Genomic DNA, 19,821 nt, shown 5'->3' with positions numbered 1-19,821 from the left:
TGTAGGCAGATTCTTTATCATCTGAGCCACCAGGAAAGCCCTGAGCAGTCTTTACAAAAAATACAATTATCTTGAACCACTGAAACATTTTCCAGTAAGCGTGGTGATGTTTCTTCAAAGCTAAAGAGCGTGAGCACATCAGTAACAGTCTACATCCCGGTCCCTCTCAGTGTCGTCCAGGCCCAGCAGCAGCCTCACTGGGGAGCTCTTTAGAAATGGGATCTCAGAACTCTAACACTACTGATATTGGTGGTAGGATGCTCAGATTATTGTCTGGCTGTAAAAAACTCATTATAATGAGAGACAGTTTGGTTAATGTTGTTTGAGAACTTCTAAGCATTTTGCTGCAGTGATATTTTAAACAATAAAGGAGTAAGGAGCAGAAAGTTATTTTGCTTTGCTTCTTTAGAGGTTATTTCTACAACAAGTCTTTTGGACCTTTAAAAATATATCATCAATTTAATTTTCTCTGAGACTTCTGTGTATACATAATTAAAAAGTACTGCTGATAAATCAAATATGCCTATCATGCGTTCTATTAATATAAGATTTAAGATTCATATCAAGGCATTTTGGGTATTTTAAAAAGATTACCAAACAACATTTTAAAAATTTGAGCTCTAAATGAGTGAAGAAATTACTTTTATTACATAGTCCAAGCTCACTCATTAATATAAAAATGTGTATATTAAAACCACAAGTAAACTATGAGTTGCAAAAAACCTTAAAATTTTTAGTTTGGTTTGAAAGCTATTTCCAAAGCATTATAGGGGGAAATTACTAAAATTCATGAATTTCAAAACACCTTATCTAAGTCTATGCTCCATGATTTATTCTAAGTCTTTTGTTAAGTTGTAAATTATTTCAGTACAATTTAAGCTTAATTAAAAAACCCTATTCTCTTCAGAAAATGTGCATTTATATATTTTTTTAAAAATCTAAGTCCCCCTTCCTTATTTAAATTTATATATAAAAAGATAGACAATAGTAATGAGATGTCTTGTAAATCTTAACCCACTCAGCAACTTAGTATAACCCCATCAGTTTTACTGCCACCTAGTAAATTAAAACAACATAAGAGGGAAATCAAATAGTGTTGCTTTTAACCCCCAGTTTAGCCTGGATAAATAACAACTTTAAATGAAAAGAAATCAGAGTATTTGAATTAGACACCTATGCAGCTTCTTAAAACTACCTAAGCTACACAGACAAATGAAACTTTTACCATAACAATTTCAGTGACTACAGTTTTCAAGTCTCCACAGCTAACTATTTTAAATTTAATTTTGGCTATTTGTCCAATCTAGGCAGTAGGGTACATCTAGGGAGGGAAAGTCCATGACTTGCTGCAGCACTTAAACCTCTAGCCCCACAGAAATTTTTCTTATAATAGCTGAAGTGATCAGAATGGTCACTCTTCTTGAGTTGATATTAACAGCAGATAAAGACATTTTTAGTGAAGAAATTCTACCCGAATGGCATACACATGCACACATTTTTTTTTAGGTCAGCATGTAAAATAGAGTACAAACAAAACTTCACAGAAGTATGTTAAGAGTGAGAAGTTCCAGTAAATTAAAGAAACATGCTTTAATGTACCCTCTCTGTCCGCTCTGCGGAATATTTGTACAGGCAAGCAGTAACTATTCCAACGGCAATAACTACAAGAAACCAGGAAACAAGGGACATGTAATTGAAAAATCACTGCCAAAATTCAAAATCTAGCAGAAGAAATAAATGTTGGTTAGATTTCCATGGTCAGAAAATGATATTTTATTTAGCATGTACACATTTTTGTTCTGTTTTGTCTCTTCACTATCTGAATCCAATTCTCTGGAATCATTTACATAGTTCACAGTAAGTCAGAGAAGTCCTTGATTAATTTCAAAAATGACCCACAGCATATGTGGAGTGTAAACTCATATGGCTATGCATCTTGAAACAACATATATTATTTAAGGTTTGTCAGTAAGTGGACATATAGAATATAAAAGAATATATACACTACAAGATAGTATATTACATGAAAGTTTTTGTTTTCCTAAACTGGTTTACTTAATTTCACACTGTTAAAACTAAAGAAACTGAAAAATCACTAAAAAATTAATGCACTTCTTCAGAGTGATATCTTGATTTAAGTGGTATCAAAGTTTGGAATACTTACGTACAGAAAGAATAATCACAGCAATGACTGCTGCATCTAAAACAAAACAAAAACAAAAAACACTTTGATGATAATTGAGCACACAGGTGTCTCCAAATAGCTGTTGCATCTTAATGTGTAGATCAGCTATAATTACAGCAAAGAAAAAATTATCAATCTAGTTTTAGCATGACTGCAAGTGCATCCATGTCATTCTGACCACAGAACCTTTCAAAATAGATTCCTTTTGAAATTCTTAACAAGAACCTTATATTTTAACATCAAGTGCTGTTAACTACCACCCTATTTAGTAAGGTAGCTGGAACAATTAGAATTCAGATTAGAAGAAAATTGTTTTAAAACATTCTATCCAGTTATAGATCAGTATTAAGTCTATTCCTTATGTTTTGTTAGGAATTCTACATACTTTTCCCCCAAAAGTGTGATTGTTTAATAAACCATAATGAAATTCTATAAATCTATCAAACATATGCTATTTGCCATCTTCACAAGCGATAGCTTTATCATCACCCCTCTTTATTTCCCTGTTCCCGGAATTAAGATACAGTCCTAATTATAAGGAGATTGTCTCTAATAACACAGATGAAACATCAGGGCACATGGATAAAAATTATACACAGAAATGTAAACATGCATTTTTTAGAAACTCCCCAGAAAACAATAAATATACTACCAGATGTTAATTCTCAGAAATGTCTGTCGGCAGCACCTCTGCTTCTAAACTACCATTCTTTGTATTACCTACAACTCAGACAATAAATGTCATGCTAGGTCCTGCTCTTTTTATTCCATAAATACTATGAAGTATTAGCATCTGAAACAGAAGATATGAAGAGGTGGCAAGGATACACAGAATAACTAACAAAAAAGATGCTAATGACCCGGAAAACCACAGCGGTGTGATCACTCACCTAGAGCCAGACATCCTGGAGTCAAGCGGGCCTTAGGATGTATCACTAAAAACAAAGGTAGTGGAGGTGATGGAATTCCAGTTAAGCTATTTCAAATCCTACAAGATGATGCTGTTAAAGTGCTGCACTCAATAGGCCAACAAATTTGGAAAAGTCAGCAGTGGCCACTGGACTGAAAAAGGTCAGTTTTCATTCTAATCCCAAAGAAAGGCAATGCCAAAGAACGCTCAAACTACTGTAAAATTGTCCTCATTTCACATGCTAGCAAAGTAATGCTCACAATCCTTCAAGTCATGTTTCAACAGTATGTGAATTGAGAACTTCCAGATGTACAAGCTGGATTTAGACAAAGGCAGAGGAACCAGAGATCAAGTTGCCAACATCCATTAGATCACAGAAAAAGCATAGGAAAAAACATCTACTTCTGCTTCATTGACTACTCTCAAGCCTTTGACTGTGTGGATCACAACAAATCATGGAAAATTCTTCAAGAGATGGGAATACCAGACCACCTTACCTGCCTCCTGCAAAACCTGTATGCAGGTCAAGAAGCAATAGTTAGAACCAAACATGAAACAATAGATTGGTTCAAAATTGGGAAAGCAGTATGTCAAGGCTGTATCTTGTCACCCTGCTTATTTAACTTACATGCAGAAGACATCATGCAAAATGCCAGGCTGGATGAAGCAGAAACTGGAATCAAGACTGTGGGGAGAAATATCAACAATCTAAGATATGCAGATGACACCATCCTTATGGCAGAAAGTGAAAGGGAACCAAAAAGCCTTTTGATGAAGGTGAAAGAGGAGAGGGAAAAAGCTGGCTTAAAACTCAATATTCAAAGGATGAAGATCATGGCATCTGTTCCCATCACTTTATGGCAAATAGATGGGGAAACAATGGAAACAGTGACAGACTTTTTTTTTCCTTTGACTCCAAAATCACTATGGACAGTGACTGCATCCATGAAGTTAAAGATGCTTGCTCTTTAAAGTAAAACAATGACAAAGGTAGACAGCACATTAAAAAGCAAAGACGTTACTTTGCCTACAAAGGTCCATCTAGTCAAAGCTATGGTTTTTCCAGTAGTCATGTATGGATGTGAGAGCCGGACAATAAAAAAGGCTGAGTGCCTAAGTTTGATGCCTTCAAACTGTGGTGTTGGAGAAGACTCTTGAACGTCCCTTCGACTGCAAGGAGATCCAAACAGTCCATCCAAAGGAAATCAACCCTGAATATTCATTGGAAGGACTGATGGTGAAGCTGAAGCTCCAATACTTTGGCCACCTGATGAAAAGCACCAACTCATTGGAAAAGACCCTGATGCTGGGAACGATTGGAGGCAGGAAGAGAAGGGGACGACAGAGGATGAGACACTTGGATAGCATCCCGACTCAATGAACGTGAGTTTGAGCAAACTCTGGGAGATGGTGAAGGACAGGGAAGCCTGGCATCCATGTCCAGTGCAGTCCATGGGGTCGCAAAGAGTTGGACACAACTGAGCTACTGAACAACAGCAAGAGTACCCTCTGAAGATGGCCCTGAATTTACTTGGCACAGTGGCAGTCTGGCCACAGTTTTCAGAGGGGAAAACGTAACAAGCCTCAAGTGCATTTTATAAAAAGATTAACCTGACTATACTAGTCTAACATAAAGAAAAATAATAGCTATTTCTCTTCATTTTCTTATCAAGAAATATTTATATTTCACTTAACTGTCACCACTATGCTTCACCAAGCTCTTAAACATATGTTGTGTGAATTATGTGAGAAAAGATAAAGTGTGCAACTCCTGCCTGTTATAGAAAAAGTATTTCACTTGTCCATGAGGCTTGTGTATACAACATAGCAACAGAAAGAAAATCTATCTACAAATCTCCATCACAAAATAACTCTATCAAATGGCAAGCAATACATTTTAATGTACACATGACCATAGCATTTAAGAAAGTTACATCATCCCATTGGAAATCCTAAATTGGGACACTTCTTGAAAACTGTGTTATCTGCATGTCTACACATAATGCTACTTACATTGGTCATGGGATTTGCACTATTAAAATAACAATATATGTCAATAACCACCAATTTGTGACATGATGTTTCTTCTCTAATTACAGATCATTGAAATAGTTTCATGTAGAACACTAAGGTTTCACCATGCAAGGTTATTTATAACCAAAATAATACCGAAGTCCTCAAAATATTCAGGCTCTAGGTCAACAGTTGGAGAGACATATGCTGAAAAAAGAAGAAAAATGGGTATAAGAAAAAAAGGTAGAAGAAGAAAATTATAAAGGTTAAAAGATCTATAAATTTAAGGGGTTTGATTTGTTTCTAAATTAAATCCCTAATTTCATTTTCCCCTGCATGAATTATACTAATGGTTCTCTTTAAAGCTAGTGTTATAAAATCATAAATTTATATTCAATGTCAAAGCATTCTTCTTCCTATCTATTAACATTTCCTAGGATAATATTTTGTGGTACAGAAAGCAAATTTGTCATTAGTATAATGCCAAAACTAGCTATGAATTTAATGTGATTTTACTTAAAATTAAAAGACATAAGATGGCTTAAATATCATTTAAAAGTTTATTTGCAATAGAATGAAATTCAACCTAATAAAGATCATTTATGAAAAACCCATAGCTAACTCAATAATGCTTTTGCTTTCACTCAGTCGTGTCTGACTCTGAGACACCACAGACTGTTGCCCACCAGGCTCCTCTGTTCATGGAATTTCCCAGGCAAGAATACTGGAGTGGGTTGCCATTTCCTACTCCCGGGGATCTTCCCAACCCAGGGATTAAACCTGTGTCTCCTGCATTTTTTGCCTCTGAGCCACCTAGGAAGACCCATAAAGTGAAGTCGCTTAGTCGTGTCCGACTCTTTGTGACCCCATGGACTGTAGCCTACCAGGCTCCTCGGTCCATGGGATTTTCCAGGCAGGAATACTGGAGTGGGTTGCTATTTCCTTCTCCAGGGAAGACCCATGCTCAGTAGTAAAAGATTGATTTTTTTCCTTAAGTCACAATACAGGATGCCCACGTTTGCCATTTCTATCAACATAAAATGATATTTTAATATCTTTTTCTTGTCTAGTCAGAGTAATTAGGCAAGAAAAAGCAACAAAAAGCATCCAAACTGGGGAAGAAGAAATAAGATGATCTTGTTCCACATTAAATAATCTTTTAAGTGGAAAACTCTAAAGATTATACATACATACAAACACACAAATACACACAAACCCATGAGAAAAATTAATTCAACAAAGTTGGAAGCTATAAAATCAGCAAATAAAGATCAGTTGCATTTCTATACACTACCAATGAATAATCTGAAAGTGAAACTGTTAGTCGCTCAGTCGTGTCCGGCTCTTTGCGACCCCATGAACTATAAACCCATGAAATTCTCTAGGCCAGAATACTGAAGTGAGTAGCCTTTCCCTTCTCCAGGGGATCTTCCCAACCCAGGGGTCAAACCCAGGTCTCCTACATTGCAGGCAGATTCTTTGCCAGCTGAGCTACAACAATCAAAAAGAAAAATTAAAAAAAAATCCAATAAAGTAGCATCAAGAAGGATAAAATACAAGAGGAATGAAAGCAACCAAGGAGGTGAAAGACTTGCACACTGAACGACAAAGCATTTGCTTAAAGAAACTGAAGAAGACATGAGAATGTGAAAGCACTCCTGCATTCATGGACTGGAAGACAGTATTCTTCAGATGTTAATACCATACAAAGCAATGCACGGATTAAATGCAACCCTTTGACCATTCTGAAAATGCATTTTGCATAAATAGACAAATTAAACCTGTAATCTATACAGAATCTCAAGGGAGGAGAGTATACAAGAAAATCTCTTGATAAGGAAATGCAAAGTTGAAAAGACTCACTTTTTCTAATTTCAGAATTTACTTATAAAACTACAATAATCAAAACAAACTGGTATAATCATACAGGAAAAACACACGGACCAATACAACAGAATAGAGGGCCCAGACGCAACAGGGTATATTGTACAGCACAGGGAAATATAGCTATTATTTTGTAATAACTTTAAATGGAGTATGAGCTTTAAAAATAAAAAAAGCACTATGTTGTACACCTGAAAATAATATAATACTGTAAAACAGCTATATTTCAATTAAAAAAAAAAAGAACAGAGAGCCCAGAAATAAACTTTCACTTTTATGGTCAAATGACAGTTCACAAGGGTACTAAGAAAATTTAATGGTGAAAGGGCAATCTTTTAAAAAATGGTTCTTGGAAAACTGGATGTGTGTTAGTCACTCAGTCGTGTCCAACTCTTTGCAACCCCATGGACTGTAGCCCACCAGGCTCCTCTGTCCTTGGGATTCTCCAGTCAAGAACACTGGAGTGTGTTGCCATTCCCTTCTCAGGGGATCTTCATGACACAGGAATTGAACCCAGATCTCCCGCATTGCAGGTGGATTCTTTACCAGCTGTGCCACCAGGGAAGCCTGATTTCAGTATTGACCACCTGGTGATGTCCATGTGTAGAATCCCATCTGTGTTGTTGGAAGAGGGTGTTTACTATGAGCAGTGTGTTCTCTTGACAAAACTCTGTTAGCCTTTGCCCTGCTTCATTTTGTACTCCAAGGCTGAACTTGCCTTTTACTCCAGGTATCTTTTGGCTTCCTACTTTTGCATTCCAATGAAGGACATCTGTTTTTCTTTTCTTTTTTTTTTTTTAGGTGTTGGTTCTAGAAGGTCTTGTTGGTCTTCAAAGAATTGTTCAGCTTCTTCAGCTTTAGTGGTTGGGGCATAGACTTGGATTGCCATGATGTTGAATGGTTTGCCTTGGAAATGAACCAAGATCATCCTGTCATTTTTGATTAAAGAGATTAGACTTGGTATATAGAGTCTCAAAGAGGTATGGAAGGAGGTTCCAAACATTGCACAGGAGGTGGTGACCAAAACCATCCCAAAGCAAAAGAAATGCAAGAAGGCAAAGTCATTGTCTGAGGCTTTACAAATAGTTGAGAAAAGAAGAGAAGCAAAAAGCAAAGGAGAATGGAAAGATACATCCATCTGAATGCAGAGTTCCAGAGAATAGCAAGGAGAAATAAGAACGTTTTCATAAATAAGCAATGTAAAGAAATAGAGGAAGGCAATAGAATGAGACCCTGGAGAAGGAAACGGTAACCCACTCCAGTATTCTTGCCTGGAGAATCCCATGGACGGAGAAGCCTGGTAGGCTACAGTCCACGGGGTCGCATAGAGTCGGACACGACTGAGCGACGGAACAGAACGGAATGGAATGGAATAGAATGAGAAAGACTCGTCACACTGTTTATTTAATTTCTATGCAGGGTACATCATGAGACATGTCTGGCTGGATGAATCACAAGCTGTAATCAAGATTTCTGGGAGAAATATCAACAACCTCAGATGTGCAGATGATACCACTCTAATGGCAGAATGTGAAGAGGAACTAAAGAGCATCTTGATAAGTGTGAAAGAGGAGAGTGAAAAAGCTGGTTTAAAACTCAACATTCAAAAAACTAAGATCATGGCATCTAGTTTCATCTCTTCATGGCAAATAGATGGGGAAAAAGTGGAAACAGTGGCAGATTTTATTTTCTTCGGCTCCAAAATCAGTGCAGATAGTGATTGCAGCCATGAAATTTAAAACTGTTCCTCCTTGGAAGGAAAGGTATGACAAACCTAGGCAGTGTATTAAAAAGCAGAGATATCACTTTGTCAATAAAGGTCTGTATAGTCAAAACTTTGCCAGTAGTCCTGTATGGGTGTGAGATTGACCACAAAGAAGGTCATGAAGTGAAAGTTGAAGGTGTTAGTCTCCAGCAGGCAGATTCTTTACAGTCTGAGCCAACAGAGAAGCCCCCAAAAGGTTGAGCACCTAGGAGTTGATGCTTTCAAATTGTGGTAAGACTCTTGAGCGTCCCTTAGATTGCAAGGAGAGCAGACCAGTCAATCGTAAAGGAAACAAACCCTGAATATTTGTTGGAAGGACTGATGTTTAAGATGAAGGTCCAATACTTTGGCCACCTGATGTGAAGAGCTGACTTACTGGAAAAGACCCTAATGCTGGGAAAGACTAAGGGCAGGAGGAGAAGGGGATGACAGAGGATGAGACAGTTGGATGGCATCACTGACTCAACGGACATGAATTTGAGCAGGCTCCGGGAGATGACTGGGAAGCCTGGCATCATGCTGTCCACAGGGCTGCAAAGAGTCAGACACGACTTAGCGACTGAACAACAACAAATGGATGAAAATGACCTGAAAACTAGCATAAATGATCTTTATAACTAAAGATGTAAAGAAGGAACCAATGTGAGACAGGAAAGAGGACCAGAGACATAGTATTAACAAGACCTATAACTCTGGGGAGCTGACCCACAAATTGTGGCGATCATTACAATTGCAGAAGCTCTCCCCATGGAAGGAGGGGTCTGAGTTTCATATAGGATTCCCCAACCTGGGGGTCCTGTACCAGGAAGACAAGTACCCCCCACCCCAGAATGTTTGGCTTTGAAGGCCAGCATGGCATACTTTTAGGAGATCCAGGGAGTTTTAGGAAATAGAGACTCCACTCTGAAGGGTGCAAATAAAATGTCATATACCCTTGAGACCCAGGGCCAAAGCAGCAACTTGAAAAGATCTTGGCTTAGATCTACTTGCACATCTTGGAGAGGCAATTTTCTTCCTAGGTACATAACCACCAAAATTAAAAACAGGGACTCAGATACTTGAATGCCAGTGTTCAGAGCAGCGTTATTCAGAATGGCCAACAGGTGGAAACAAGCCAAGGGTCTTTCAACAAATGAGTGAATTAAGGAAATGTGGTTTCTATAATGGAATATTATTAAGTTACAAAAGTAATAAAGTTCTGATGCATGTTACATGGTGGATGAGCCTTGAAAACGTTATGCTAAGCGAAATAAAGCAGAAGTGATTCCAAGTTTGTGAGGCACCTAGAACAGTGAAATCATAGACATAGAGAATAGGCAATGGCTGAGAGTCCCTTGGACTGCGAGGAGATCCAGCCAGTCCATTCTAGAGGAGATCAACCCTGGGTGTTCACTGGAGGGACTGATGCTAAAGCTGAAACTGCAGTACTTTGGCCACCTCATGCGACGAGCTGACTCACTGGAAAAGACTCTGATGCTGGGAGGGATTGGGGGTGGGAGGAGAAGGGGACAACAGTGAATGAGATGGCTGGATGGCATCACCGACTCGATGGACATGAGTTTGAGTGAACTCCGGGAGATGGACAGGGAGGCCTGGCGTGCTGTGAGTCATGGAGTCACAAAGAGTCGGACACGACTGAGTGACTGAACTGAACTGAACAGGGTTGGAGGAGGGAGAATGGAGAGCTATTGTTTCATAGGCCTAATGTTTCATTTTGAGATGATGAAAAGCACTTGGAGATAGATAGTAATGTCTGCACAAAAATGTGAATATACTTAATGCCACTTAAATGTACAATTAAACTAGTTAAAAATGTCAGTAAAATAAAATGGAAGTTGGTCTAGAAAAATTAACACAGAGAGTAGCCTGAGAATCTGAAAAGGAAGTGTTCTGCCAGATATTAAACCTATCATTGTGCTGTAATGAAAGCATCGATTTGCTGCTGGGGCAGGAATGGGCAGAATTCAAGGGAACAGAAAGATCAGATTACACATGAATTTAACGTGTGACAAAAACTGGCACTTTCAGAAGCTGGAAAGGAGACGACTTACTCAACAAATGGTGCTGATTCTCATTGGTGTCAGGAGCAGCCCAACAACGAACTGATCTGAGGGAGCAGTGCCGCAGAAGAAGGAAAAATTAAGACTCAGAAATAAAGTGGGGATCAGGGGGCTGATGCCATTCGCAGGCAAAAGCCCAGATCCTAATCCTTGCATGCCTTTTAACTTCTACTTCCTTCTACAGATATGCTCTAGAGATATCTGTTCTTTACAGTCTCAGATTCCAGATAAACAATGCACAGTCCTCACATCAAACCTTCAGGCCTTTCATGCCTTTGTTTAGCTAGTGACGGCCTGTCTCAGCAACCCCCTCAAGGCTCTGGTTATGGGAACAGTCACTAATGGTTTTCCATCAGTACTTCAACATCTTGTTTTCAAGATGTCTTTCCACAATGTCCTTTTTACTGCTCCCAGCCCTTCATCTGGGAGTGATGAGAAAGTCATCTTTATTTTTCAAAGAGGCCCTGTTAATTATAGTACAGGCCTGTGCACAGCATATTCCCTACAATTGGATGAAGGTCGGTGGAATGAGGAGGAGTCCAATCTGATTTCCCAAGCCATAAAGAAAGTGAGATGAATCAGTGATTGAATGCAACCACAAAGTCACATTGTGGAAACATTATATAATTTAGCATGGAGAAGATCTGAAACTTTTCTTAAGAGAGACGCAACACTCATAGTTATTAGGGAAAAGATCAACGAATCCAACTTCTTATTAATGTAAAAATTCTGCACTAATAGATTACCACTGAGATAATCGTTGAGTGAAATATGGTACATATTAAATCATCATTTAAAAAGATGGGAATAAATCTGACTATACCTCCAATTTAAGTGGAAAAAGTGCAAATTTCATAAAAATGTGAATAGCATAATGACATTTTTGGATAAAATAGAAAAAATGCTAAAATATGTATACCTACAGAAATAAGAATGCTGATGTGTAGAAAAAGATCAAAAAGACACCCTAAACTCTTGTTAGGTAGATAGAATAGGGAAAAGGAGTCCAAAATGGCGGTGGCTAAAAGACAAGGAAGAGGAAAGCCCGCGAAAATAGAACAGAGGAAGGTCCAAGGAAGGTCCGAGGACCGGAGTGAGGATTGCAGGTAGAAGAGCACTCCTGACTAAGCCCAATTTGCACAGGGCAGGCCCAGGGGGAAGAAAACATACAAAAGGAGGAGCCAAGTGCTCGCGCTCTCTCCCGCGTGCCAACGCTCCTTCTCTTTCTCTCTCTCTTTCCCCGCCACTGCGCACGCTGGCGCACTCCTCCACTCTCTTCTCTTCTTTGAGGATGGATTCTCCTGCTATCGTCTAAATAAAATAGAGCTGTAACAGTGATTTGTCTAAGAGCTATGACACGGTTTGTTCAAGACCCGAGAGCTGTGACACGCCGAGGGCTTTAATGTCCATCGCCCCAAATCATTGCTGTGACAAGACAAAGAACCGAGGAACATACGCTCGCCTGATACTCTCAAGATACTAGCTTAGATAATAGATCAGAGAAAGAGATGGAGAGCTAATCTTTTACTCTGTATGCTTTTGCAATGTTTGCAATTTTATAAATTTATATTAGTATCTACTTATGTAATTAGAGCCAGACATCTTGGAATGTGAAGTCAAGTGGGCCTTAGAAAGCATCACTACGAACAAAACTAGTGGAGGTGATGGAATTCCAGTTGAGCTATTTCAAATCTTGAAAGATGATGCTGTGAAAGTGCTGCACTCAATATGCCAGCAAATTTGGAAAACTCAGCAGTGGCCACAGGACTGGAGAAGGTAAGTCTTCATTCCAATCCCAAAGAAAGGCAATGCCAAGAATGCTCAAACTACCGCACATTGCACTCATCTCACACTCTAGTAAAGTCATGCTCAAAATTCTCCAAGCCAGGCTTCAGCAATAAGTGAACCACGAACTCCCAGATGTTCAAGCAGGTTTTAGAAAAGGCAGAGGCACCGGAGATCAAATTGCCAACATCTGCTGGATCATGGAGAAAGCAAGAGAGTTCCAGAAAAACATCTATTTCTGCTTCATTGACTATGCCAAAGCCTTTGACTGTGGGGATCACAATAAACTGTGGAGAATTCTGAAAGAGATGGGAATCCCAGACCACCTGACCTGCCTCTTGAGAAACCTGTATGCAGGTCAGGAAGCAAAAGTCAGAACTGTACATGGAACAACAGACTGGTTCCAAATAGGGAAAGGAGTACCTCAAGGTTGTATATTGTCACCCTGCTTATTTAACTTATATGCAGAGTACATCATGAGGAACGCTGGGCTGGAAGAAGCACAAGCTGGAATCAAGATTGCTGGGAGAAATATCAATAACCTCAGATATGCAGATGACACCACCCTTATGGCAGAAAGTGAAGAGGAACTCAAAAGCCTCTTGATGAAAGTGAAAGAGGAGAGTGAAAAGGTTGGCCTGAAGCTCAGCATTTAGAAAACGAAGATCATGGCATCTGGTCCCATCACTTCACGGGAAATAGATGGGGAAACAGTGGAAACAGTGTCAGACTATATTTTTTGGGGCTCCAAAATCACTGCAGATGCTGATTGTAGCCAGGAAATTGAAAGACGCTTACTCCTTGGAAGGAAAGTTATGTCCAACCTAGATAGCATATTAAAAAGCAGAGACATTACTTTGCCAACCAAGGTCCATCTAGTTAAGGCTATGGTTTTTCCCGTGGTCATGTATGGATGTGAGAGTTGGACTGTGAAGAAAGCTGAGCGCAGAAGAATTGATGCTTTTGAACTGTGGTGTTGGAGAAGACTCTTGAGAGTCCCTTGGACTGCAAGGAGATCCAACCAGTCCATTCTAAAGGAGATCAGTCCTGGGTGTTCATTGGAAGGACTGATGCTAAAGCTGAAGCTGCAATACTTTGGCCACCTCATGCGACGAGTTGACTCACTGGAAAAGACTCTGATGCTTGGAAAGGTTGGGGGCGGGAGGAGATGGGGACGACAGAGAATGAGATGGCTGGATTGCATCACCAACTCGATGGACATGAGTTTGAGTGAACTCTGGGAGTTGGTGATGGACAGGGAGGCCTGGCGTGCTGTGATTCATGTGGTCGCAGAGAGTCGGACATGACTGAGTGACTTAACTGAACTGAATTGAACTGATGTAATTAAAAGTTGCAGAAAGCAATCTATAGGAAATAGAATAAAACCTTAAAAGAAAACTGACTAGTAAAATAAGGCAAAGAAAAAACCTAGAAGAATATTCCACTTCATGTTAAAAGAGCTTAAATAATAAGTTGACCAAAAAAATATTTCAGAAACCACATAGAAAAATGAACAAAGTACCAAAATATATGACAGTAGACAAAAAATTCAGCTTTATTGATGACTCAAAAATGTAAATTAGTATATTACATCATTTTCACTCATCGCCTTATTAAATTCTAACCAATGTTAGTAAGATAAAGAGGTACTGAACCTGTATGACTTGATGTTGCAGTTGTAGCTGGACGAAGATGTGGAAAAATTGATTTTATTCAATTAACCCGTTTCATCAATATAAAATTATAGATTTAATTTTGATGTTCATTCTTTAAGATTATTTCACAAAATGAATTACTTCTCAGAATGAAAAATATACATCCTTTCCAAACTATGCTATTCTACTTCTGGAAAGTTAACCTAAACATATATTAACATAAGTACATAAGAGTGTATACATTAAAATGTTTACTGTATTACATAATGGAAATCCTAGAAATTAACAAATAATAAATCATAAAGATCATGTATTCAGAATAAATATACAATGTTTTAAAAATACCATCCACATAGTATCATACTGCATATTTTGTATCCTTTCTTTTTCATCTTATATTTTGCCCACATTTTCTCATATACGCATAATCACATAATCACATCTCCCTGGAAGGACACAAAATTCCCAGGTGGCACAGTGGTAAAGAATCCATCTGCTAATGCAAGAGACAAAAGAGACGCGGGTGTCCCTGGGTCGGGAAGATGCCCTCGAGAAGGAAATGGCAATCCACTTCGGTATTCTTGCCTGGAAAATTCCATGGACAGAGGAGCCTGGCAGGCTACAGTTAATGGGGTCACAAAAAGTCAGACACGACTGAGCACACACACACATATAATAACATCTTTATACCATTATACTTCACTAATGATCCTTTTCATAGTCTTTTTCTAACTGATGATAAAAACTCGAACTCATGTCCTCTCATGAGGAATTTTGATTTATAAATGCTTTATGAAATGCTTACAGTCAACTCTTTCAAAAGAGCATATCAATATAGCTACCACAGTGCATATTCCCATAAGGAACATGTGATTAAACATTGGTGGGTCAATGAGTAAATATATGCAATCTTTGTATATCATCATCCACCAAAAAAAAATCTCTTTCCCCGCAAAACTTCATAGCACTCACCAAGGTACTCAATGAGTCTACTCAGTGAGGGTACCAGGTTTATAGGAATTATAAAAAGATGTTCCAATTACCACGCTAACGCAAATAATGCCCCTCACTTCCTCAAAATGTTAGGGCAGAAGGAAGAAAACAAACAAAAGGCGGCAGTAAGTGACATTTGTTTGAGTCATTAAACAATGGGAAACTGGAACCTATAGAAATGGTGTTACTTGTGAGCCAAGCCACACTAGGACCCTGAGTGAGCTCTGCTCAGGCTAATGCTGTTCCTACTGTTCTTGTCTCTCACTTCTGCTGAAACCTAAGAAAAGCCAGAGATAGCAGCCCTGAGTCAGGAAGATAATTCCTTCCACCACATCAAAGTAGTCTCCCAACTCTTAGGCAAGAGTGACTGATCAGTTCCTGTCCCTGCCAGAAAACCTCCATTTCATTTCAATAAATAAGGGCAAATCTTACAAATGTGTGTTAGTATACTACTTATGTAATTAAAAGTTATAAAAAGCAATCTATATTCAACAGTATAAAATCTTACAATTTTATACAACTGACTAGTAAAAATAAGGCAAAGAAAAAAACTAGAAGAAAATTCCACTTCATGTTAAAAGGGTTTTAATGTATATAATGAGTTCTGATAAGTCAACAAGATAATTACTTCTGAAACCACATAGGTAAATAAACAGAGGTGCAAAAATAAGTGAAAGTAGATAAAAATTCAGCTTCATTGATCATTTAAAAAGCAAAATTAGCACATGATATCATTTTCACCCATTGCCTTATTAAGTTCTATGTAGATAGGATAAAGAGGTACTGAACCTGTCGAACTTGGCACTGTAGTTGTATTTGGACGAGGACCTGGAAAAATAAATTTAACTCAATTCATCAGTCTCATCAGTACAAAATTATAGAATTGATTTCGGTTTTAATCAGTTTTAAAAAAATTATTTCTCAAAATGAAAAATAAATATATTTTCCAAACTCTGTTATTCTACTTCTGGGAAGTTAACCTAAAGATACATTTATATAAGTACATAAAATTGTATGCATAAGAATGTTCACTATATAGTGTGTATTATGTAGAAGGTAACAAGTAGTAAATTATAAAAATCCTGTCTTCCCACTCTTTCTCCTGTTCTTGCTTCTGCTGCAACCAAAGAAAAGAAACTAGAGATAGCAGCTCTGAAGTCAGGAAGACAGTTTCTTCCACCACATCAAAGTCTCTCAAGTCTCAGGAAGAGTAGCTGATCAGCTCCTGTTCCTGCCAGAAAACTTCCACTTCATTTCAATACATAAAGGCAAATCTTACAAATGTGTGGGTTGCCGTTTCCTTCTCCAGTGCATGAAAGTGAAAAGTGAAAGTGAAGTCGCTCAGTTGTATCTGACTCTTAGCGACCCCATGAATTGCAGCCTACCAGGCTCCTCCATCCATGGGATTTTCCAGGCAAGGGTACTGGAGTGGGTTGCCATTACCTTCTCCGTATGTTAGTACACTACTTCAGTATGCTTGCCTTGAGAACCCCATGAACAGTATCAAAGGGCAAAATGATAGGATAATGAATGAGGAATTCCCCAGGTCGGTAGGTGCCCAGTATGCTACTGGAGATCAGTGGAGAAATAACTCCAGAAAGAACGAAGGGATGGAGCCAAAGCGAAACAAATACCCAGTTGTGGATGTGACTGGTGATAGAAGCAAGGTCCGGTGCTGTAAAGAGCAATATTGCATAGGAACCTGGAATGTTAGGTCCATGAATCAAGGCAAATTGGAAGTGGTCAAACAGGAGATGGCAAGAGTGAACGTCGACATTCTAGGAATCAGTGAATTAAAATGGACTGGAATGGGTGAATTTAACTCAGATGACCATTATATCTACTACTGTGGGCAGGAATCCCTTAGAAGAAATGGAGTAGCCATCATGGTCAACAAGAGTCCGAAATGCAGTACTTGGATGCAATCTTAAAAATGACAGAATGATTTCTGTTCGTTTCCAAGGCAAACCATTCAGTATTACAGTAATCCAGGCCTATGCCCCAATGAGTAATGCTGAATAAGCCGAAGTTGAATGGTTCTATGAAGACATACAAGACCTTTTAGAACTAACACCCAAAAAAGATGTCCTTTTCATTATAGGGGATTGGAATGCAAAAGTAGGATGTCAAGAAACACCTGGAGTAACAGGCAAATTTGGCCTTGGAGCACGAATGAAGCAGGGCAAAGGCTAATAGAGTTTTGCCAAGAGAACGCACTGGTCATAGCAAACACCCTCTTCCAAAAACACAAGAGAAGACTCTACACATGGACATCACCAAATGGTCAACACTGATATCAGATTGATTATATTCTTGCAGCCAAAGATGGAGAAGCTCTATACAGTCAGCAAAAACAAGACCAGGAGCTGATTGTGGCTCAGATAATGAACTCCTTATTGCCAAATTCAGACTTAAATTGAAGAAAGTAGGGCAAACCACTAGACCATTCAGATATGACCTAAATCAAATCCCTTATGATTATACAGTGGAAGTGAGAAATAGATTTAAGGGACTAGATCTGATAGATAGAGTGCCTGATGAACTCTGGATGGAGGTTCGTGACATTGTACAGGAGACAGGGACCAAGACCATCCCCATGGAAAATAAATGCAAAAAAGCAAAATGGCTGTCTGGGGATGCCTTACAAATAGAAGAGAAGCAAAAAGCAAAGGATAAAAGGAAAGATATAAGCATCTGAATGCAGAGTTCCAAAGAATAGCAAGGAGAGATAAGAAAGCCTTCCTCAGCGATCAATGCAAAGAAATAGAGGAAAACAACAGAATAGGAAAAACAAGAGATCTTTTCAAGAAAATTAGAGATATCAAGGGAACATTTCATTTAAAGATGGGCTCGATAAAGGACAGAAATGGTATGGACCTAACAGAAGCAGAAGATATTAAGAAGAGGTGGCAAGATCATACAGAAGAACTGTACAAAAAAGATCTTCACGACGAAGATAATCACGATGGCGTGATCACTCACCTGGAAACAGACATCTTAGAATGTGAAGTCAAGTGGGCCTTAGAAAGCATCACTACGAACAAAGCTCGTGGAGGTGATGGAATTCCAGTTGAGCTATTTCAAATCCTGAAAGATGATGCTGTGAAAGTGCTGCACTCAATATGCCAGCAAATTTGGAAAACTCAGCAGTGGCCACAGGACTGGAAAAGGTCAGTCTTCATTCCAATCCCAGAGAAAGGCAATGCCAAAGAATGCTCAAACTACTGCACAATTGCACTCATCTCACACTCTAGTAAAGACATGCTCAAAATTCTCCAAACCAGGCTTCAGCAATATGTGAACTGTGAACTTCCAGATGTTCAAGCAGGTTTTAGAAAAGGCAGAGGCACCAGAGATCAAATTGCCAACATCCGCTGGATCATGGAGAAAGCAAGAGAGTTCCAGAAAAACATCTATTTCTGCCTCATTGACTATGCCAAAGCCTTTGACTGTGGGGATCACAATAAACTGTGGAAAATTCTGAAAGAGGTGGGCATACCAGACCACCTGACCTGCCTCTTGAGAAACCTGTATGCAGGTCAGGAAGCAACAGTTCGAACTGGACATGGAACAACAGACTGGTTCCAAATAGGGAAAGGAGTACGTCAAGGTTGTATATTGTCACCCTGCTTATTTAACTTATATGCAGAGTACATCATGAGGAACGCTGGGCTGGAAGAAGCACAAGCTGGAATCAAGATTGCCGGGAGAAATATCAATAACCTCAGATATGCAGATGACACCACCCTTATGGCAGAAAGTGAAGAGGAACTCAAAGGCCTCTTGATGAAAGTGAAAGAGGAGAGTGAAAAGGTTGGCTTGAAGCTCAACATTCAGAAAACGAAGATCATGGCATCTGGTCCCATCACTTCATGGGAAATAGATGGGGAAACAGTGGAAACAGTGTCAGACTATATTTTTTGGGGCTCCAAAATCACTGCAGATGCTGATTGTAGCCAGGAAATTAAAAGACACTTACTCCTTGGAAGGAAAGTTATGTCCAACCTAGATAGCATATTAAAAAGCAGAGACATTACTTTGCCAACCAAGGTCCGTCTAGTCAAGGCAATGGTTTTTCCTGTGGTCATGTATGGATGTGAGAGTTGGACTGTGAAGAAAGCTGATCGCTGAAGAGTTGATGCTTTTGAACTGTGGTGTTGGAGAAGACTCTTGAGAGTCCCTTGGACTGCAAGGAGATCCAACCAGTCCATTCTAAGGGAGATCAGTCCTGGGTGTTCATTGGAAGGACTGATGCTAAAGCTGAAACTGCAATACTTTGGCCACTTCATGCGACTAGTTGACTCACTGGAAAAGACTCTGATGCTGGGAAAGGTTGGGGGCGGGAGGAGACGGGGACGACAGAGAATGAGATGGCTGGATGGCATCACCGACTCAATGGACATGAGTTTGAGTGAACTCTGGGAGTTGGTGATGGACAGGGAGCCCTGGCGTGCTGTGATTCATGGGGTCGCAAAGAATCGGACACCACTGAGCGACTGAACTGAACTGAACTATGTAATTAAAAGTTATGAAAATCAATCTATATTCAATAGTATAAAATCTTACAATTT

General features: G+C 39.1%; 1 protein-coding gene across 2 annotated transcripts in view; it reads right to left on the bottom strand.

The window, feature by feature from the left end:
* Window positions 1–1,590: 1,590 nt before the first annotated feature.
* Window positions 1,591–19,821, bottom strand: part of LOC129551221 (membrane cofactor protein-like) — a 53,559-nt gene continuing 35,328 nt past the window's right edge. The window contains exons 9-13 of one of the 2 annotated variants that reach the window (XM_088845024.1): window positions 16,036–16,078; window positions 14,258–14,292; window positions 5,265–5,315; window positions 2,165–2,200; window positions 1,591–1,661 (exon numbers count right to left, since the gene is read on the bottom strand). In XM_088845024.1, coding sequence (XP_088701150.1) covers window positions 1,591–1,661; window positions 2,165–2,200; window positions 5,265–5,315; window positions 14,258–14,292; window positions 16,036–16,078 — 236 coding nt within the window. Of the gene's footprint in view, window positions 1,662–2,164; window positions 2,201–5,264; window positions 5,316–14,257; window positions 14,296–16,035; window positions 16,079–19,821 lie in introns of both variants that reach the window. The other variant, XM_088845023.1, reaches the window with a different exon arrangement.

This window comes from Moschus berezovskii, chromosome 17 (genome assembly GCF_049115385.1).
Source record: "Moschus berezovskii isolate FMDL1 chromosome 17, NW_MosBer_1.0, whole genome shotgun sequence".
In the NCBI taxonomy this organism is placed as follows: Eukaryota; Metazoa; Chordata; class Mammalia; order Artiodactyla; family Moschidae; genus Moschus; species Moschus berezovskii.
The sequence above is the reverse complement of the archived record's forward strand: the minus strand, read 5'-3'. Positions and strand labels throughout refer to the sequence as shown.